The 23,551-nt window shown below is 36.1% G+C and overlaps 1 protein-coding gene across 9 annotated transcripts in view; it reads right to left on the bottom strand.

The window, feature by feature from the left end:
* Window positions 1–23,551, bottom strand: part of PCCA (propionyl-CoA carboxylase subunit alpha) — a 389,313-nt gene that overhangs the window by 109,614 nt on the left and 256,148 nt on the right. For 8 of the 9 annotated variants that reach the window (XR_013824953.1, XM_079903492.1, XM_079903491.1 and 5 more), the window contains 2 exons: window positions 14,964–15,066; window positions 12,470–12,571 (listed from right to left, as the gene is read on the bottom strand). Coding sequence is in view for 8 of the 9 variants with exons in the window: in XM_079903492.1 (XP_079759618.1) it covers window positions 12,470–12,571; window positions 14,964–15,066 (205 nt within the window). In the remaining variant the exon portion in view is untranslated. The remainder of the gene's footprint in view (window positions 1–12,469; window positions 12,572–14,963; window positions 15,067–23,551) is intronic. The other variant, XM_079903490.1, reaches the window with a different exon arrangement.

The raw sequence follows: 23,551 nt of genomic DNA, 5'->3' as shown, positions 1-23,551 counted from the left end.
ACTAAAGCTTGACAATTAAAACTCAGTTTGCAAATCAAAAATTGACTTTTACTGCTAATAACATTTAATTAACCAAAAAGATTTTTCAGCCTATTTACTGCACAGATGAGTACTGTATTTACAAAAAGAATAAAACTGATTATTTTTTAACGTCAAACCCAACTTTCTGCACTGTGTTCAAGTTCTAGAGTGTGGAGGACACCACATTCACTGCAAGCAAGCTGTCACCACTCAGCTCATTCTCCCATACATCCCACAGTCCCACCGTCCCACCGTAGAAGGCGTTCCTCCCTCCCCCTTTTCCTCTCTTCTCCCCCCTCCCTCCCTTTCTTCTTCCCCTCCTCCCACCCCCCTCACTCAACAAATACTTCCTGAGAAGTACAAGGCATAAACAACAAGACAAGGTCCCCATCCTTATAAAGCTTATATTTTAGTGTGAAGAGATGGAAATTAATCAAGTGAGCAAAGAAATAAAGAAAATACAAAGTTTATGATAAATGCAGTGAAGGAATTAAACACTATCATATGATAGCAAGTAACTAAGGGGTCACTTTAGAGACCTAAGATCTGTTCCTGCTCCTCAGGTAAAAACAACAATGAAGACAAAACAAAACAGTAACCATAACCAAAAAACCTCTCAACTTCCCCAGAAACAGTAAGAGAATCTGATTTCAAACATGAGTTTACTAAAAATATGACACAAATTTATTCATTCATAAAGTGATCAAGGTACAGAGTCTATTAATTCTCACAAGATACCAATGTAAGCACAATTCAGGCTTTCTAAAAATCTGTCAATCAACAGTATTCTCTAGACCATACTTGTAAACTGCTCTGATAAGAGATGGCTAGAATAACAAACAACTCAGAACATTAGCACCACACAATAAATGCTGTGTAGCTGACTCTACATTTTAAATCTCTCTACTATCCATCCATTTTTCTCCCACTGCCATAATAACCATAGTTGAGGTTACTAGTACCTCCTACTTGCATTCTGCCTGAGTAGATGCTAACAGGTCTCCTTCACTCTGCCCTCCTCCAAGCTATTCTGCATAATGCAGGCAGACTGATCTTTCTCGCAGGCAACTCTGATCAGTTTCCTGAGGGAAGGCATCCTCTGGTTCTCCCTGCCCTCCAGATAAATCCAGACCATTGAACACGGCTCACAGATTTCCACATCGTCAGGTCTCTGCTTGCTTCATTACGGCCTTTTCCTTCACATATCTCCTCTCACCACCCTCCCTCCCTGCCACCAGGTCCCCTACCTTCAAGCTTTCCACATCCCAGCCGCATATCAATGCTTCCAGTTCCTCAGACACCTCACACAATCTTTTAGCCCTTTTTATACTTTGTACATCTGTTTTCAAACTCTGACCCCCGCCTAGCCCACCCTCCACCCACCTTCTGTAGGACTCAGCTTGGCCTTTATTTCCGCCCTAAGGCTGCACACAGCCACCTCCGCTTCCAGGTTAGGGCTCCCCCAGCTGTTCTCTGCAGTGCCCGCCTCCCCCTGTCATCACTCACTCATTGTTCTACCTGACACAGCCTTTGTCCTTGCCACCCTCCACAGGTGACAAATTCTACAAGGAGTCAGACATCATCTCTCCTGATTATTACTGATTCTCCAGGACCTATGTCATTTGAGGTACTTAATAAATAGCTATTAAACTATGTTACAACTAAATGATAAACATATAGTGGCTACAAATACATTGAAATTCATCTAATGGTCGAGTCACTCAGCAAAGGCACTTTAACTGTTTGCTTCACCATTCATTGTATTCATAAATAAGTTTGAGGGGCCAAAAATATTAGGCCAAAATGAATAAAATAACTTCCAATAAATTTTTGTGGTAGAAATTTTACCCATAACAGACTACTAGACTACTATGGATTATTTATAAGGGCTTATAAAATTGAACTGAACTCAACCTGAATATCTGATGTCAACATTCAAAGTTCTATTCCAAATAAAATTCTTCAGAAAGTGGCTGAAACCAGGCGATAACACTAAAAATCACTTGAAGTCTTAATTATAGTATTTGCCAACCCTAATATGATAACAACTGATACCATTTAGTGATTTTCATTTCCAAAGTAGCTGGCTTTTATAACTTTTTTTTTCTTCATTCAGTCACATAAGAAGTTACTTGACTCTTGAGCACACCATGACTGCGTCATTCAAGAGGGTACAGGGCAACTGTGTACCCAATCAGACAAGCAGTTTTCCAGATTACATGAGCAGAGCCTCACCTCTTTATGAAATGCAGTCCTATGGTTCAAAAGAGCATTACCAGACCCACTGAACAAGGTGGCATTTAAAAAGTAAACAGATCAAGCTGTGCAAGGTTACTCTTCAGACTTGATTCTTCTACAACCTCGTTTATCTGAACCCTTCCTATCAGACATCAAGCTGATCTGGATGAGTTCGCTTTGAAAGGATATTCTTGGGAGTTCCCTGGTGGTCTAGTGGTTGGGACTTGGCGCTTTCACCGCTGTGGCCTGGGGTTCAATCCCTGGTTGGGGAACTGAGATCCCGCAAGCCACGCAGAGCAGCCCACACCGCCCCTCCCCCGCCAAAAAAGAAAGGATATTCTTTAGCCTGAAGTAAAGAAGTCACATTGAAAAGCAAGTTAGTTTTGGACCTTCTTCCTGAAACCAAGAGGAAGGGAGAATAATTCCATTCTACCAGTGATGTTTCAGGACCAATGAAGTTACTACGAATTCTGGGACACTGAGCAAAACTTCTGGAATGAGCTCTCACTACCTTTTGCTATTTAGCAAAACATACACGTCTCTAACTCTTCTATGTAGTCATCTCTCTGGCTAGTTTATAGACCTAAAGAAGGAAAAATGAGAGGCTACTGGAGGGGTGTTCAAATCTACTCTGACTCAACTTCTTTTCTCCCACCCATGGTACAGTCCATTCTTTGCTTTTTCCAGTTTCTTAATTCAGATTAGATCAACCTCTTAACACAGCCTATTAAGTGATCTCCAGCAACTACCTCCAAGTTCAGTGTGCTAGCTAAAGGAGTTCCAGTAATTGCACTTGAGGTACTTATATGTGTAACACCAGGGTTCTTTATTCAATGAGCCAGCTGCCCATCTACCTCCCTGGATGGCCCAAGCATTGCAGAAGTTTCGTGGTAGGTGACTAAAATTCCATTATTTCAACAGTCTCATATCGTCCAGACCCTTCCACTGCAAAGTTTTGAAACCCCCTTTTTTGGGGGGGAGGGGATATTCGGTAATACATATACAGGGTTCAAAATTCAACAAGTACTAACAAGACATCTATTAATAGTATATGGTATGTATCCTTCTTACTTCTGTCATGGGGTCAGCCATCCAGCTCCCAATTCAAAGGGAACCACAATTATTAGTTTCTTGTGGTTCCTTCCAAAGATATTTTATACACATAACAAGCATAAACATATACATTATTTTTTACACAAATAAAGGTATACTGCTTCTGTCACTTAATATATCAGCACATACGGAACATTCAAATCCTTTTTAATGGCTATACAGTAGTTCAAGAATATGGATGTACTTACACACACTGTAAGTATGTACTATACTTATTTAATTATCCCATTTTGATGGGCATTTCAGTTGTCTCCAGTCTCCTGCTGTTACACACAATATACTGCTATGAACATACTTGTGTACCTCCCACATGTGAATATATCCTGTAGTATAAATTCACTGTCAAATTGTTCTCCATGGAGGCTTTTATCAATTTATACACCTACCAATAATATATGTGGGCCTATTTTCCTACAACCTAATAAAATTAGAAATTATCAAAATTTTCATGTTTGTCAAAATGTAGGTGAAAAACAGTATTTTAACTTGAATTTCTCTGTATAGTTTAGCACATTTTGTCATTGTGCAGAAGCCATTTATATTTCCTTTGCTACAAATCATCTTTGAACATTTTTTGCCTGGGTGGTTCGTCTTTTTCATATTGATTTGTAAGAGTTCTTTATACACTAAGAACACTCCCCTTTTGTCACTAAAATAAGCTACAAACTTTCCCTCTGGTCTGCTGACTTCTGTATTGGCTTTACTTATGATGGTTTTATAGTTTTAGCAGAAAAATTTAACTTTTTTTTTTTAGCATTACCTTGACTTATCTTCTCAGTAATTTTTTTCTCAAATGGACAAGTAATTTTATCAGGAAAACAAATGTTTTTGCCAAAGTGAAAGAATTCCATTTTTATACATTATATGTTTCCATTAAAAAAATCCATTAACAGAAAATATTTTCCTCAAATAGGATAATATTTTTTGTTGTTTTGTCTAGGACAGCTTTAAAAACAGGGGGGAAAAAGGTCCAAGTGAAAAAATTACCTAATAAGAGAAGTAGATAACATGATCATAACACTGAATTACTGTCACAAGAAAAAAAAAATTAAATAAGTATTTTAAATATAAAATATTGCATAACTTTGAAAACTTGCTTCAATTTTCTATCATTTATCATGCACTATAAGTAAATTTTCTAAATAGGATTATAGTCTTTTATTATAAGCCTCTAACAGTACTATGGTATTCATTTTATTATTATTATTTTTGCCGCTCCGTGTAGCATGTGGGATATTAGCTTCCCAACCAAGGATTGAACCCTTGCCTCCTGCAGTAAAAGTGCGGAGTCCTAACCACTGGACCGTTGGGGAATTCCCCACTCTGGCATTCATTTTAAAATGCTACTACAAAAATGTTCTTTTCTTTTTCTGTTTGCCTACTGTACACTTAAGCCATAGATAAATTTTTATTAAAAAGTCTACCATAGATATAAATGTAATAGTTATCTGACTTTGTTTGCTATTGTCCTTTTTATGTTCAAGAATAAGAGTCTATTCTAAAAATTGACCACAGAGGCAAAGGGACAGATATAATAATGTTTTTTCCCTAAGAAGGGTATTTGAAAATTATTTCTTTAGAAGAACAACCAAGATTCTTACCATGTCCCTATACAAATTCCAGTAACTGCATGATTTAGCATTACTCTCTACAAATGGGATAAAAGAAACAGATTATGACGTATAATGCAGGTATAAACTCTACTGAAGATACATTTAAGGTTCTTTTCATTAATATTTGAAAACATAAAGAAAATGTTAATTTGTACACAAGATTATTTATTGGTATACGTTAAGTTCATTTAATTCTTCATCTTTATGAAAATGTTACACAAAAATACTTAAATAGCTCTACTTAAAACCACAATTTCAAAATGTTCTCTGAATATCAAAACAAACTCTGGTGGAATGTTTTCTTAGTCAAGAAATCTAGAACAAAATGCATGGTGGTAGAACAAATGGGAAAGGGTTGGCTATATTAGAGAAAGAAAAACCTCAAACAATGCGTATATAATTATTTCTTATAATGCATCCATATGTAATTATTATTTTTTATTCTTATGTTCATCACCATATCCTTTCTTTGAGAAGAAAAATATAGGTTGGTAATTTCAATGATATGACTACTACAAAACATTTCCCTCCCTCCACCACAAGCATCTAAAGTTGAGACAACTTTACATCAACCAAAATGAACGTTATTGAAACAAAATGAAAGCACAAACAAAACCTTTTAGATGCAAAAAATCCTACCTATTTCAAACCTTGTATGGCTCTAAAAAATTATTACTTACTTGGACAAGACTGTAAAATCACCACTAAAAATCAATATTTTGAATTTTAACATAATTTGAAAAATACGTTAACATCTACAAGAGGTAATAAGATACTAAAAATGCTTTCTGACAGTTACTCTTACCCAGTATCTCTAATTGTATATTTTGTAAAACTGTACATTGTGTGTGTAATACTGTGTGATTCATTCATGTCCTTGCAATGCCTTCCATGCTTCCTTTAAATGGTATGACTTGAGCCTCAATGTTCAACAATCACAAAGAAAATTCCTCTCATCATGTGACAAAACTGTTCTGGCTAGAAGTAAGTGTATTATTCCTTATATTAACAAAGATTTATCCACGTCTGACAGAGCTAATTTTCCATGTCAGTGCTACTATTTCTCAGAATTTTCTCTAGCAAAACTACTTTGTAAAGTTAGATACAGAGAGGTACTAGTTCACAGGCCTTGGAATCATACTGACCTGCGTTTAATCTTAGATTCTACACTCCCAAGCTGTGTGACCTCAGCTACCTTACTTAGTATTTCTGAACCTCAGTTTCCAACTCTTCTGTAAACTAAGGCTAATAACGTCTACCTTGTGGCTTACCACTATCCCATTTAGAACAACATATGTAAAGTGTTTACCACAGTGCTTGAGACAAGGAACATACTCAATAGAACAGACCACAGTAATCAGTTGCCTCATGAAAATACCTTTGAATAGGCTAAAGTAAGTATCAAAACCAATACTACAACTACAATAAGACAGGGAAATCCTTTTCTCACTCTACTATTTCTGGAAAATAACAATAAAGAAAAATACTCCCATAATAAAAAACTAAAATTATCTATAAAAGATGTCTGATTTTTCAACAAGCTTTGCTCTCCCATGCCACCATGTCCCAATGTTTTTCCTCACCTTCTTATACTCTGATTTAGAGGCAAGTTCTGGCTTATGTATAAATCATGTTCTAAATGGTTATTCATTAGTCATCTCTGCCATCTAGAACTTCTTCATCTCCTCCTACATCTTTTCTTTCCCCCAGGCAGCTGAGTCCTTAGCTCTCTCTTTCTCACGGATTTAATTACTAATTAGTTGAAGGCACCTCCATTAAAGCATTTATCTCTTTATTTTAATCACTTTCAAGTCTCCTTCACCATCATAAGCAGAGACTGTTTACGTGGATATCTCTAAGGTAAACTGCCATTAATTCATCTTTTTTCCCCCCCAACGCAATACCATGTTCATATTAGCAAATTTTCACTGCTTCCTTGGGATGGATATCTAGATGTAGAATTACTAGACTGGAGAATATCAATGTTATCAAATTATTTTCAGAAAGGGTAAACAAACATATACTATTTAATTTGTCTTTTAGTTGCTGACATCTAGCCCGATAACTATTATTTGGAAAGATTATTATTTGAAATATTATTTAAAAGGTAAAATATATCCACCACAGTAACAAGGATATAAATAAGTCTAAAAATACTTACTTAAATATTCATGATAAAATACTCATGAGAGAACTGAGTCAAGGTTCTGGATAACCCAGATGTTTAACCTTTTGAGGAAATGCGAGATTGTTTTCCAAAGTGGTTGTACCATTTTACACTCCCACCAACGGTGTATGAGGGCTCCAATTTCTCTACATCTTCATCAGTATTTGTTATTATCTGACTTTCTTATTATAGCCATTCTAGTGGGTGTGAGGTGATATCTCATTGTGGTTTTGACTTGCATTTCCCTGACGACTAATGATTTTGAGCACCTGTGCATTTGCTTATTGGCAACTGGATATTTTCTTTCAGAAATGTCTGTTTAGGTTCTTTGCCTATTTTTATATTGGGTTGTCTTTATTATTAAGTTTTAAGTGTTCTTTAAGTACTTTAAATACAAGTGCTTCACTGGATATATGATTTGCAAATATTTTTTCCCATTCTGTGGTTTGTCTTTTCAATTTCTTGTTAGTATCCTTTGAAGCAAAGTTTTAAATTTTGACAAAGATCAATTTATCTATTTTTTTCTTTTATTGCTTATGCTTTTGGTGTCAAATCTAAGAAACCAATGCCACATGCAAGGTCATGAAGATGTACCCCTATGTTTTCTTCTAAGTTTTGTTGCTCTATTTACATCATTTAACCATTTGGGGTTAATGTTTTTTTTGGGGGGGGGGCGCTGTGTTGGGTCTTAGTTGCACCACACAGAATATTCACTGAAGCATGCGGGATCTTTTGTTGCGGCATGCAGGCTTCTCCCTAGTTGTGGCATGCGAGTTTTCTCTTCTCTAGTTGTGGAGTGCGGGCTCCAGAGCACGTGGGCTCTTTAGTTTGTGGCACGCGGGCTCTCTCGTTGAGGTGCGCGAGCTCAGTAGTTGTGGAGCGCAGGTTCAGCTGCCCCGTGGCATGTGGGATCTTAGTCCCCCAACCAGGGATTGAACCCGCATCCCCCGCATTGGAAGGCGGATTCTTTACCACTGGACCACCAGGGAAGTCCCTTGGGTTAATTTTTTTATATTAACTCACTATGGCGTAGGGACCCAACTTCATTTTTCTACATATGGATACCCAATTGTTCCAGCACCATTTGTTGAAAAGATTATACTTTCCCCACTGAATTATTTTGGCACCTTCGTCAAAAATCACTTGACCATACACATATGGATTTGCTTCTGGATTCTCATTTTTATTCTATTGATCTGTATGTTTCTTTACGCAAATACTATACTGTCTTGATTTCAAGACTATTTTGTAATAAGTTTTGAAAGGGGGAACTAAGTTCTCCAACTTTGTTCTTTTTTTCAAGATTATTTTGGCTATTCTGGACTTCTTACATTTCTATTTGAATGTTAAGAGTATCACCTTGCCAATTTCTGACAAAAATAAAGCCTGGATTCTGATAGGAATTACACTGAATCTGTAGGCCAATTTGGGAAGCACTGCCATCTTAATATTTAGTCATTTAATTCATGAATATGAAATGTTCTCTATTTATTTGGATCTGATTTTTCAATAGTTTGTAGTTTTCACAGTATAGGTTTTGCATTTCTTTTGTTAAATTTACTCCTAAGTATTTTATTCTTTTGATGCTCTTGTTAATGAAATGGTTTCCATAATTTTATTTTTGGATGGTTCACTGAAAGTGCATAGAAATACACTTGATTTTTATATATTTATTTTGTATCCTGTACCCTTGCTAAATTTGTTTACTATTTATAGTAGTTTCTTAATGGGTTTCGTAGAATTTTCGACATACAACAACATATACTCTGCATATTTTATAATATTCAGCAATTATAGTTGGTTTGCTGCTGTTCCAGAAGTGCATCTTTGCCCTTTAACTTTTTTTTTTTTTAATTTATTTTTGGCTGCCCTGGGTCTTTGTTGCTGTGCACAGGCTTTCTCTCTAGCTGCTGAGAGCAGGGGCTACTCTTCGTTGCGGTGCGTGGGCTTCTCATTGCGGTGGCTTCTCTTGTTGTGGTACATGGGCTCTAGGCATGCGGGCTTCAGTAGTTGTGGCGCACGGGCTCACAAGTTGTGGCTCGCGGGCTCTAGAGTGCAGGCTCATCAGTTGTGGCGCACGGGCTTAGCTGCTCCACGGCATGTGGGATCTTCCAGGGCCAGGGATTGAACCCATGTCCCCTGCATTGGCAGGCAGATTCTTAACCACTGTGCCACCAGGGAAGTCCCACCATTTAACTTCTAATATAAATTTTACCCATACAAAACTTACTTGAAGTTGAAAGAATGAAAGGATTGTGACTGTAGTTTAAAATGGTAGCAAACTTTTATGCCTACCAAAAAGTTACCTTTTGACCTTTCTATAAGAAGCAGAAAAAAAAGAAAAAAAAATATTTAGGAAAATAAAACTGAGTTTTTTAAAAAACCAAAGTATTATTTTCCTTGACCTTAATAATAAATGTTATTTTAGATCATTTAGATTTTTCTTCATAACCATTAGCACAAAAATTACATTGATATGCCAAAATTCAATAGTCTAAAGATTCTGATTATTCTTAAGAAGCAGTTTACAAGGTCCGTAGAAAAATGTCTATCAGGGCTTCCCTGGTGGCGCAGTGGTTGAGAGTCCACCTGCCGATGCAGGGGACATGGGTTCGTACCCTGGTCCGGGAAGATCCCACATGCCGCGGAGCGGCTGGGCCCGTGAGCCATGGCCGCTGAGCCTGCGCGTCTGGAGCCTGTGAGAGGCCCGCGTACCGCAAAGAAAGAAAAATGTCTATCAGTGGATCACTGTAACAAAGAATATCTAATTCAATATCGAGGATCATATATAACTTTTTTCTAGTTTATTAGTAGTTAACATGAAATATTGGACAAAAAATTTTTTTCAGTGCATGTACAGTGCTCATTTTTTCATCCTTGGGAAGGCCAAATTCCTAAGCTAATTTTCTTCACATCAAGAGTACTCTGACATTTTTCTTCAAAGTGAATTGTCTTCAATATGAATTTAGTCCATCATCTTTAAGATAAACACATTATTCTTTTCTTTTATCCTGAACTATTTTGAGCAGTTTTGTGTTATGCAGAATAAAAGAGAAGTGGAAAACATCTTGGGAATCCAGAAGGGAATCATGAAAATATTATAGATAAAAAATCAATTTATTTTTTACATTTATGAGTTTATCATTTTAATAAGCTACATAATATTTCAACTTTGTATTTACCAGGTCGTATACTTCTTAATTCTGCTATTCATTCTGACACTTGTATTCAGTTAGAATAAAAACCTAGAACACATAAAATACTTTACCTTCTACTGCTTCTTCATTGCTTTCTTTATTTCCCCAAATTTTCATCCTCCCTACTTTAAAACTTTTTTCACTAAAATACTAATTTGCATTGGTTTGTATCAAATTTGTAATGAATTGTGACAAAAGGTGTCAGAATTTTCTTCCTTTTAAAGGCTAAATAATATTTCATTTCATGTATATAACATATTTTATTTACCCATTCACTTGTCACTGGACCCTTGGCTTGCTTCCACCTCTTGGCTATTGTGAATAAGGCTGCTAAACATGAGTGTGCAAATATCTCTTCAAGACCCCGCTTTCAATTTTTTGGATAAACACCTAGCAGTGGAATTGCTGGATCATATGATAGCTCTACTTTTAATTTTTTTGAAGAACCACAATACTGTCTTCCACAGCAGCTGCACCAAGAGTGCACAAGGGTTCCAGTTTCTCTCCTCCTCACCAGCACTTATTATTTTCTGGAGTTTTTGTGGGGTTTTTTTCCTTCTTTTTTTAATGGTGGCCATCCTAACTGCTGTGAGTTATCTTCAATTATAGTTTTGATTTGTGTTTCCTTAATGATCAGCAATGTTGAGCATCTTTTCATGTGCTTGTTGGTCATCTGTATATCTTCTTTGGAGAAATGTCTATTCAAGTCCGTTGCCCATTTTTAAATCAGGTTGTTTCTTCGGCTGTTGAGTTCTTTATATATTCTGAATAATATGGAAATATATCACATATATGCAAATATTTTCTCCCATTCCATGGATTGCCTTTTCACTCGTTGCCTTTGATGCACAGAAGTTTTAAATTTTGATGTAGTCTAACTTAAGTATTTTTCTTTTGCTGCCTATGCTTTTGATGTCATACCCAAGAAATTATCATCAAATCCAACATCATGAGGATTTTCTCCTATTTTCTTCTAAGAGTTTTACAGCTTTTTAGCTTTTACATTTAGGTCTTCAATAGATTTTGAGTTAATTTTGCATGAGGTGTAAGTAAGGTAAGGGTCCAACTTCATTCTTTTGCATGTGGATATCCACTTTTCCCAGTACTATTTGTTGAAAAGACTGTCCTTTCCTTATGGAATGGTCTTGGCACTCCTGTCAAAAATCACTTGATTATTGGGACTTCCCTGGTGGCAGAGTGGTTAAGAATCTGCCTGCCAATGCAGGGAACAAGGGTTCGAGCCCTGGTCTGGGAAGATCCCACATGCCGCAGAGCAAATAAGCCTGTGCGCCACAACTACTGAGCCTGCACTCTAGAGCTGGTGCTCCACCACAAAAGAAGGCACCACAATGAGAAGCCCTCGCACTGCAACAAAGAGCAGCCCCTGCTCGCCGCAACTAGAGAAAAGCCCGCACACAGCAACAAAAACCCAATGCAGCCAAAAATAATAAATAAGTAAATAAATAAATTTATTTTTAAAAAATCACTTGATTATATATCCAAGGGTTTATTTCTGGCTCTCAATTCTATTCTGTTGGTCTATGTGTCTGTCTTACTAGTATACCACAGTTTTGATTACCACAGTTTTGTAATAAATTTTGAAATCAGGAAGTGTGAGCTCTCCAACTTTGTTCTTCTTTTTCAAAATTGTTTTAACTATTTGGGGTCCCTTGAGATTCCATATGAATTTCTGGATTTTTCTTCTATTTCTGCAAAAACTCAGCTGGGATTTTAATAGGGATGACACTGAATCTGTAGATCGCTTTGGATAATATTAACATTTATAGCAACATTAAGTCTTCCAATACATGAACATGAGATGGCTTTCCATTTATTTGTGTCCTCTTTAATTTCTTTCAGCCACATTTTGTTGTTTCCAGTGTACAAGTCTTTGTCCTCTACGTCTTAAGTTTATTCCTAAGTAATCTTATTCTTTTTGGTGCTATTGTAAATTGAACTATTTTTGCTTTGTGTATTTTTAAATCTTACATAAATGGTATCATTAAGTATATATATTTTTCACAATTTTCTTTTTCATTATGATTACGGTACGTGAAATGTTTCACTATTATTATGGCACACTGAAGTGTAACAACATGTACAAGAAAGAAACATGATACCTTCAGGACAGCTGTCACAGCTAGGGAGGAAGAGGCAGACGGGATGATGTAAAGAAGAGATTTAGCTGTATCTAGGGGTGTTTTTCTGTTGTAATAGGAGACCTATAGAGCAGATTTGTACATTTACTATATTTTCCTCATTTGAAATACCTTATAATTTTTAAAAAGTTTTTAATAAAAGAACTTTAGAAAACATGAACACATTACTGTGAGGTAAACAAATGTGTACTACCTCTTGGGTCATTAACCTGGACTGTCACCTCTAGACTGATTAATTTTCTGTTGATGTGGCAGAGGGTGACACTATTCAGCTTGTATCCTTTCATAGTACTGATGTCAAATGAAGCTCAGTCCAAATACAGTTAGGAAAAAGGGCTATACTATCAGTAATACTCCATTTTTATTAGGTTTGATGCTTCTGATAGTAGCTAAGCCAATACATACAGGAAGTAGTTTCTGATACTATATATCAAGGTGGATATTTTCCAGGGAAATTTTTAATGCATTAATTTTGATGTGTTTTTTAAATAAACCTACTTTCTTCATGAGCTAAAAAGTAAAACAGGGGGTAATTCTACAGGAAAAATTCAAAAGACACCACTTGAGCTGTCAAGCCAATGGTCTCTAGCTTTCCAACACGGAATCTGAAACAAGCCCAAAGAAATAACAGCTCTAAGAAGTAATCTGGGCAGTTTTCTTATTAAGGCAAGGCACTGCTTAGAGAAACATTGTATCAGAGTATCAGATTAAGAATAACACTTCAGTGGTGACTCAGTACAGAACTGAAAATTATGCTAAAGTCTACATTTTTGTAGAGTTAACCTTCCCTGAGGAAAATGCTACACTATAATATTTTTTACTATTCAATACATATAATTTGTTACTCGACCTGATGTACAGTTAAGTGTCCACTTACAAAGCTATTTTTTAAAATAATCAGATAGAAAGGAGGAACATAAAGAATCACATAAATTCATACAGAATGTATCATAAGACCACTGTTTAACTCTATCATAGTTTTCGTTTTAAGACAGTTGAGCGAAATATCTTTTAGTAACAAATGCTTTAGCAATTTTGGCATACAGAATGAATCACAAAATTTAAAGACAACCAAGGAGACCACCCTTAATTCAGGAATTAATCTCATTTACTTGTGACTCTGATGATCACATAGAATGTCACCTTCTCCAGTGTAACAGCCTCATACTTAACCTAGCACACAGTAGGCATGTAATAAGTATTTGCTGAATAAATGAATTCTCATTAATCCTTGATGCAGTGTTTTCTACCTGGGATCAAGAATCTGCCATATACTTCGAGCCTCTCTGGGTGTTGTTTCAATGAAATTATATTATTTTGATTTTCATATCCTGCTTAAATCTTTTGATGAAAAGTCATTTTCCCCCCAATAATATGACATTTCAATGCAACTTAGCCATGAGAGGAGAAATGTAGATTAATATTCATTATACTAACTTATATACTACATATAATGAACATATAATATTCATTATACTAACTATATAGCAGCTTCTGTGGGTTCATGCTGAAAGTATAAAAGGACCCAAGTTATAATAGTAACTCTTGGGAATTTCCTGGTGGTCCAATGGTTAGGACTTGACACTTTCACTGCTGGGGCCCAGGTTCAATCCCTGCGGGGAACTAATATCCCACAAGCCATGTGGCCCAAATAAATAAATAAATAAATAAATAAATAAAAATAAAACAGTAACTCCTCATGGTATTTTTCTGGCAATCTTAAACCACAGAATTTAAACATGTCATTCATACCACAGAAGATCAATCTTAAACTAAAGCAGTTCTGTCATGGATACTATCCAAGGCATTTAAGTTCTTCTAGACAAAAGGAATGTCACTGTCAGGTAAATTTAGCCTAAAGAATGTCTCACAACATGAAATCTCAAGAAAATGTTATATGAGGCTTCAGATTACTTGTTTTAAAAGAAACACAGGGCTTCCCTGGTGGCACAGTGGTTGAGAGTCCACCTGCCGATGCAGGGGACACGGGTTCGTGCCCCGGTCCGGGAAGATCCCACATGCCGCGGAGTGGCTGGGCCCGTGAGCCATGGCCGCGCAGCCTGAGCGTCCAGAGCCTGTGCTCCGCAACGGGAGAGGCCACAACAGTGAGAGGCCCCCGTACCAAAAAAAAAAAAAAAAGAAACACACCTATCATACATTTGGAATTATCATTAAAGATGCTCTTCTCTATAACAAAGGCAAAAGTATTACTTTTCAATAACAAAAGAAAAATGAATCAGGTGTCAGGAAGTGGGTTTAGAATGTGGCTAAGTCTGGGAATACATTTGCTCTTTAACATAAGAGATAAAAATTTCCATTTACATTCAGCTTCCTAAAGAAGATGAAACAGATACATAGCTATGTCATAGATTCAAAAGATAAGACTCATGGAATATGTTAAAAATTGTTTTAAATATTCACAGGTAATTTCAAGATTATCAAAAATAAAACTCACAGAGAATGTTGGCCCACTGTTGGATGCTACGACAGTATGAACTTCATCATGCAATTTTACTGAGAGCTCCCAGTTGGCCACTTGTGGTTTTACAACAGGCACTCTGAAGTAGAAAGAAAAGAAAAGAAAAAGAGTTAGTAATTTTATATTATCCTCTCTCAGTAAACTGATTTTCCTTTGACATTAAGTGTGCAGAGTAAAACCGCCAAACACTGCATTTCAGAACATTCTATTCTTGGAAAAAAGCTTTAATATGGAAACTAGAGAGATTAAAACCAAAAAAGAACACACACACACACACACACACACACACACACACACTCCAAAGACAACAGCAGTCATTCTGAAATAATTGTGGTACCATCATCTCGTCTATGAATTTGAGCTGCTTAATTTTGACAGTCCTTCAAAAATTAACCTCCTTTAACCAATGTTAATTTCTTTTCAATATTTGGTCATTGTTCAAGACTGTTTTTAAAACCTTACAATGCTAACCTTTACTTTTTTTCAGGTTGAGTTATAATTTGTATGCAAAAAACTGCACATGTATACAATTTGATGCATTTGGACGTATTTATTCACTCATGTTACCATCACCACAATCAAGGTAATAAACATATCCATCACCTCCAAAAGTTTCCTTGTGTCCAATTGTTTTGTTTCAGTTTCTTGTTTGTTTGTTTGTCTGGGTGAGAAAACAACATCAGTGATGCTAGTCTTAACACACAGGTCTTTTCCTGTGAATGATCAATATTACGTGCTCCAGAAAAATTGGGACAAGCAGCCAACAAAAAACATTTTTGGAATACAAATGTTTCTCCCCAATTTTTAAAGTAACAAAATTTTAATGATTTCTGAATTAACCTAATTTAAGTATGGCATATTTACATTATTTATAGTTGTGAAGTAATACTGACTAAGCACTAAACATGCAGTATCAAGACTCTGGCTTAATTCTTATTTCTAAAAAAATGTTGCAGGCTACGTTTTAATATAACACCCCCCTGAATTTCAAACGAGTCTCTGTGTAGTCAATAAAAAAAAGTCATAGTCAAAAAAATTATGATTAGAATCAAATCACCTCTAGTCACGATGTCTAATGGAGGATGATTAATAAGTTTAGGTGAATATTTGTATGCAGCACACTACTTACTGAATTATTTTCTGAAGATGAAGAAAATGTTTTTAATACTACACAGATAAAAATTAAAGTTTAAAAAAATGCATAAACAAATCAAGACTAATGCACACTGTAGGTCTGGAAGATTCTTTTTTGGCAATTTGAAGAGGATTGTTTCAGAGGACAGAGCTTCATGCATGAGAGCTTGAAAGAACAACAAGGAAGGAGAGAAGAGGGACAGGAAGTGGGGGGAGAGAGAGAGGGAGAAGGCATATGGGGCAGAGAGGAGGGAAAGGAGGAGGGTGACTCTGCGATCCAGGTTGGCCTCTGTTGGCATCTTGTCCACAGGGCATTTGTTTGTTCATGTTTGTCTCCCCCATTGGCCTGTGAGCTCCTAAAAGCCCAAGATCATGCCTTATTTTATATCCCCAAACCTCAGCACAGGCTGGGGAGAAAGGGCTGAGGGGAAAGTGGGAAAGAAGCAGTGGAGCATCCACTAGGTGCCAAGCCCCTCACAGGAGACACCGTGTCTCCCCAGGGACACATTGTGAGCCACTGAAGGAGAGAGAGCCTTGAGCTCCCAGGCTCCCCCGGGCTGCCTGGGACTGTGTGGATGACCTCACTATGCTCACCTGGTACAACTTCAAATGAGGTTAACACCTCATCCTCTCAGGAGTACTGCGATGACAGAAACAACCTCATGGCTAGATTACTGTGCAGCCTGGCTTTCTGGACTCTGCTATCCTCGATAATTAGATCACTCTCCTGTTCAAGACTGTTCCGTGGTTTTCTATTTTACACCAGGTTAAACCTTAATTAATCAACCTATCATTCAAGTTTCTTAAAAAATAAGTCCCCACTCTTTGCATTTCATTTTATTTCTGATTATTCTCTGACTTGTACATCTGGCTGGGCCAAGGCCTGAAATTCCTTCACAAACCGAACTGAGCCAAGCTGTCATGAGTGGGGTAACCAAGCACAGTGGCTACAAGCTCAGGCGCCAATGACTTGCCGAAGTTGGCAGAAAACCCAGCTCCGTCATTAATCAGCTCTGACCTTGAGCAAAAGTCTGTTTCCTTACGTATAAAATTAAGATATAATAGCGTCTGCATCATAGTGAGGTACTGAGGATAAAATTAAATAATGCATGTAAGTGTTCATTTTTATTACGATGATATACTCCTATACTCTTGTTCTCCCCCATAACCGAAATCTCATTAAGGAAACTTTAGATTCCTTCTCTCTGCTTCTCAAACTAACAGATTTTTCAAAAAGAATATTTATCTTCCTCACCTAATTATAGTACAAACTTCAGTGATCTCCCTTCTATTTAACCTCTAGTATACGCTTAATACTTTTCACAATTCAGTGGCCCAATAAGTCTTTCAAGTAAATGTGGAGCCCAATTTCCCAAGAGGCTTCTTGGGAAGTTGTTGATCCTGACATCCTGTTCAAAAGCAGAACACATTTTCCCACAGAAAGCAATCTTACAGATGGTGGCGAGATGTAGTCGCCACTCTTTGGAACCTAACTACTATTTATTTTTCCACTGTTTTATTTTGATCCACATCTGTTTCATATGTGTTAGAACCTGCCCCAAGAGGACCTGTAGAGAGAGCATAGGCTCTTCTGAGTTGAAATGCTGAGGTCTGATCTCAGCCCGTTCTCTTACTAGCATTTTACCAGGAGCTCATTCAATCCTTTTGAACCAAAATTTCCACACCTGTAAAATAAGGATCAGAGCAGAGTTGGTGAGATAACAGGGGAAAGCTGCTGCTGCTTCTGAGCATACGACTCCTGAAGCAGCACTTTTCTAACTATATAGAAAGAGGCTTCTCTGTGAAAGCAAGACCTTGAGACACTAAGAAAAGACGGACAAACTGTGGAATCTCTTTATATGAGTTCACTCTTCTACAAACAAAGTTTGCTATGATTCCTTCTGGCTTTACATAAGTTTGAAAGTAGTTTGTTTTGTTTTGTTTTTGAATAAAATGGATGGGGTTGGGCATATATGCCCAATATAAATATCAATAAGCTCTACAATAGAAATAAACTATAACTATAAATAAAGATAATAATATATATCAACCTGAAACTATATGTGCTCTATTTCTGCAAAATTACTGAAACCAGATTAACAAGAATTATTTCAAAACAATGAAATTAAGTCCACCAGCACAAACATGTCTATAATGATAATAATTACCTAAAGTTATATTTTAAATTTTAAAAAAGAATTTTATTTCTTCACTAAATCCAAAATAGTCTCAAAGAAGATTTTATGAACAACTCGCTGAAAGGCGGGGTAGGGGTGGGAGTCTTGGAGCTTTACTCAACTCACTGTAGTAATGATATACAGAAAACAGCCCCCTCTACTGAAGTGTCTGTCTAGTGAAACAGGCTGCCATCTGATCAAAAATTTCATCTATGTGACTTATTAGTTAACTGGAAAGCTGATACCATTTAAGCTACTACTTCAAAAACAAACAAACAAACCAGTAAAAAGGAATTCACATAAACAGCTACTCACAAAGCAAATCAAATAACAGCTCTTACCCAGACCTGTCCACTTTGATTATCATCAGTCAGCCAAAATGAATATGCTCAATTAAACTAAATTTTTCTACATTTTATGGTAAAAAGCTGTCAGCTGACTGTCACAAATGTTAATGCTAATACATTTAAACTTATTGGAATATTTTACTCAAAAAGGTGCAAGGAATACTAACTCAAGTATGTTGCTATTGCATGTCATTTGTTAAAGCAGATTTTGTGTAAACATAACTAACAGCATCTTTAGTTATCAAGGATTATAAGCATCTCAAAACCATAGTGTCAGACACTCAGAAATGCTGGTTTACAATTGTGCCATTACCTATTTAGGAGTGAAATACTGAGTTAAAACAATGTTAGTGGTCAAAGAATCATTAAGCAATCCTTCATCATAACTTTCACAGTGGGTGGTCTGTAAAATGATCAAGAATAATATGCTGCATTCCACGGCTGCAGAGGTCAGCTTCTGCATACAAATCTTTGCAGGAAGAAAAAGGCCTTCAGAAAAGTGGGCCATTCATCTGCACCAAGTTCAGAGAATTTCCAGCATGGTGAAAAGATATGTTATGCAAGCACATAGATGTATTCAGTGGGGGTAGACAGAACCAGCTACATGGAGACTACAAAGGAGCCCTCCCATGGCTCATGAATAAGTCGAGGAAATGATCAGAAAAAAAAGGAGAGAGATGTTTAGACAGATGGCCCACTTAAAATGCCTGAGACAGGGCATAAGCAATTTTAATGAAACTTTAGATCTAGCGTATGAATTGTGTCTTATTTCCTCCAGGAAAAAAAAAAAACCCAAAGAAGACAAAAATTCAACAATTCGCTGAAAACCCCACTTTTAGCAAGTTGGGATGGAGGAAGAGTTTTATTAGTGTGATAAATTCACATAAAATTCTTCACAGAGCCATCAGCTATCAAAATGAATACACAAAGCATGGAATGAACAGATTAAAAGAATTTTAAACAGAAGTCTACTGCCAAACCAAACAAAAATCTAAGCCTTATTATGTGAGAACTTACAACACTCCAACATTAAAGTTCATCACTGCAGAAGAAAGATAAAAGCAGCATTTTCAGAGAACCTCTTCAAAGCTAGAACTTGTCATAGTGGAGGAATAGACTTCAGACTGTATGCAGTTTAAAATGTGTACATTAGAATGTAGGACACTGTGTAGAAGAATGTGTATCACAAAATAGTGCTAGAAAGAGTTAAGGAACATTACCAAGTCTGGAGTCTTAGCATTACACAAATGATATCTGAATCTACAAATGGATAGTATGACTTATAATCTTAAACAGATTTTAATATTATGCAAACCCTATTTTCTTCTTCCACCAGTAAGGGTTTATGGTTCTCAATTTGAACTTTGGGCACAACTAGTGAAGAAAGACAATGATGGTGGTGATTAACCATCACCCCTGCAGGCCCTAGAGTCTGACTGATTGATCACTGACCACAAAAGCTACATGACCTTTACAAGTTACTATACTCCTTGTGCCTCAGTTTCCTTGTCAGTAAGACAAAGACAATAAGAATACTTAATTCACGTGTTGATTAAATGAAGTAAAAGGTATAAAATGGTTAGACTGGTGCTTGGCACATAAAGGCTAAATAAGAGACACTATCATCATTATCATAATTTGGTGCAATATCTGAAGTCCACCTCTATTATTTCAACAACCTGTTATTCAATATTAATATACAATTTACATACAGTGAAATTCAAAAACCTTAAGTTCCATCATTTATCTTCCCCACAACAGTTCAACAATAGTGTCACATAAACAAACTTCAAAAATATGCACTCTCGTGTGTGGTTTTTGCCCACTATAATTCTTCTGAGGTTCATTCAAGTTGAATCATTCATTCTTTTTCGATTGCAGAGTAGTACTCTACTGTATAATACAAGCATACTAAAATGTGTTCACCCTTTTGTTGATGGGCATTTGGGTTGTTTCCAGTTTGGGACTCTTATGGAACAAAGCCGCTATAAACATTCTTTGTACAAGTCTTTTTTGAGGACTTACGTTTTCATTTCTTGTGTGTAAAAAATCTAAGAGTGGAAATTCTACAGTGAACGTATGTTTAATTTTACAAAAACTGCCAAACTGTTTTCCAAAGTATTAAAACATACCTATACTCCCATCAGCAATGGAGTTTGCTCCACAGCCTTGCCACCATTTGCCTGTGTTAGTCCTACTCTAGCCAGACTGGAGGCTGAGAAACCACAACTCTTCATATGCATTTCCCTTAGGACTAATAATGTTGAACACCTACACATTAGTGCTTATTGGCCACTTGTATTCAAGTTTTTGCCCATTTTGTATTAGGATGTTGGCATTATTATTACCGATTTGCAGGAGTTCTTTACTTCAGATAGAAAGCCTTTGTCAGATTTATGTATTATTAATATGTTCTCCCCCCTGTGGCTTGCTTATTAATTTTCTTAAAAAATCTTACCTTCAGGAGAATTTTTAATTAAAAAATTAATTTTTAATCTTTTACAGCAGTTTAAGGTTTTCAGAAAACTTCAGCAGGAGGCACAAAGATTTTCCTAAACATACCCTCACTCACCCCACCCGACACAGTATCCCTGTTAATTAACATCCTGCATTAGTGCAGTACATCTGTGACAACTGATGAACCAAAGCTGATGCATTATTATTATTAACTAATGTCCACAGGGATCACTGTTTGTGTTGTACATTCTAGGGTCTGAACAAATGTATTAGGACATGTATCTACCATTAAGGTATCATACAGAATAGTTGCACTGCTCTAAAGAATCCCGTGCTCTACCTATTCAACCTCCCATCCTTACCCCCACCGAATCCCTGACAACCACTGATCTTTACTGTCTCCACAGTTTTGCCTTTTCCAGAATGTTGTACAGCTAGAATCATACGGAACGTAGCCTTTTCAGATTGGCTTCTTTTCGTTTAGCATTATGCATTTAAGGTTCCTCCATGTCTTTTGTAATTACAGAAGAAATATTCTTAAAGCAAACGCCATCATGCTAGAAGATACAATGATGTCTCATTTTAATTCCTAAAATTTGAACTTCTTTTACACCATCAGGAAAATAAATTCTTAAATATAACATATATAATGATTTTTAAAAATTATAAACAGCTTTAGTGACATAAAATTCACACATCATAAACTGAACTCACCTGAAGTGTACAATGCATTGGTTTTTAGTATATTCACAGAGTTGTGTATCCATCACCACAACCAATTTTAAAACATTTTCATAAACCCAAAAGGAAACTTTGGACCCATTAGCGGTCATTTCACATTTCCCCCTCTGGCCTATGCAGCTACTAATGCACACTCTATTTCTACACTTTGCTTATTCTAGACATTTCATATATAATGAATCATAAAATTTGTAGTCTTTTGTGCCTGCCTTATTTCATTTAGCATAGTGTTTTCAAATTTCACTCATGTTGTATGAAGTATCTCATTTATTTTTATTACTGAATAATATTCCATTCTACAAATACACTGCATTTTATTTAACATTATATATCTATTAATCACTTCATGGACGTTTCCACTGCCTGCTTATTATGAAAAATGCCCACTATGAACATTTGTATACAACATTCGTGTGGACATATGGGTTAATCTCCCGTGGGTATATATAGCTGAGAGTGGAATAGCTGGGTCATGTGATGCTGTCTTACATTTTGAGAAACTGCCAAATTATTTCCAGGTTTGCATCATTTTACTCATAAATTTCCACCTGGAATGTATAAGTGTCCCAATTTCTCCACATCATCAGCAACACCTTGTTATTGTCTTTTTGATTATAGTCAGCCTAGTGTATGTAAAGTGGTATCTCATTTTGATTTTGATTTGCATTTCCCTAATAACTAGTGATGCTGAGCATCTTTTCATGGGCTTGTTGACCATTTGTATGTATATCTCCGCTGGAAAAATTTATATTCATTCCTTTGCCCATTTTCTAATTGGGTTGTCTTTTTTATTATTGAGTTATAAGAATTCTTTATATATTCTAGACAAAAATCTCTTATCAAATACATGATTTGCAAGTATTTTCCTCCATTCTGTAGGCTGTCTTTTCACTTACTTGATGCTGTCCTTTAAAACACAAAAACTCTTAATTTTGATGCAATACAATTTATCTATTTTTTTTCTTTTGTTGCTTATGCACTTGGCTCTTACATAAGAAATCACTGACTAACCAAAAGTAACAAAGATTAACTCCTATGTTTCCTTCTAAGAGTTTTGTAGCTTCGCTCTTAGTTTCATGCTTTTTTTAAAAGTTCATTTTTGTGCACAGTGTAGGGAGGGATCCAACTTCAATTTCTGACATGGAGATATCCAGCTACCCCAGCAGCATTTATTGAAAACAATTATTCTTTACCCATTGGATTGTCTTCATAATACCTGTTGAAATCAGCTGATCATACTGTAACAATTTATTTCTGGACTCTTAGTTCTATTCCATTGATCAACACATCTACTATTCCTATGCCAGTACCACACTGTCTTGATTACTGTAACTTTGTACTAAGTTTTGAAATTGGGAAGTATGAGTCCCCCAGTTTTGTTCTTCTTTTTTGAGATTGGTTTGGTTATGCTGAATCTCTTGCATTTTCGTACAAATTTTGGAATATAATTATTTCTGCAGAAAAACACAGCTGGGGTTTAATAGGGATTGCATCAAATCTGTATGTCAGTAATATTAGGTCCTCTGATCTGTGAATGTGGGATGCTAACCCATTTATTTAAATTGTCTTTATTTCAACCATTGTTTTGTAGTTTTCGGTACACCAGTCTTACACTTCTTTTTAAAAAAATTTTGTGCTTAAGTATTGTATTTGGTGCTTCTGTAAAATAAAATTGTTTTGTTAATTTTATTTTTGGTTTTAACACCGC

The sequence above is a fragment of the Stenella coeruleoalba genome (assembly GCF_951394435.1).
Source record: "Stenella coeruleoalba genome assembly, chromosome: 18".
NCBI classification, from domain to species: domain Eukaryota; kingdom Metazoa; phylum Chordata; class Mammalia; order Artiodactyla; family Delphinidae; genus Stenella; species Stenella coeruleoalba.
This window is presented reverse-complemented; position numbering and strand designations above follow the sequence as displayed.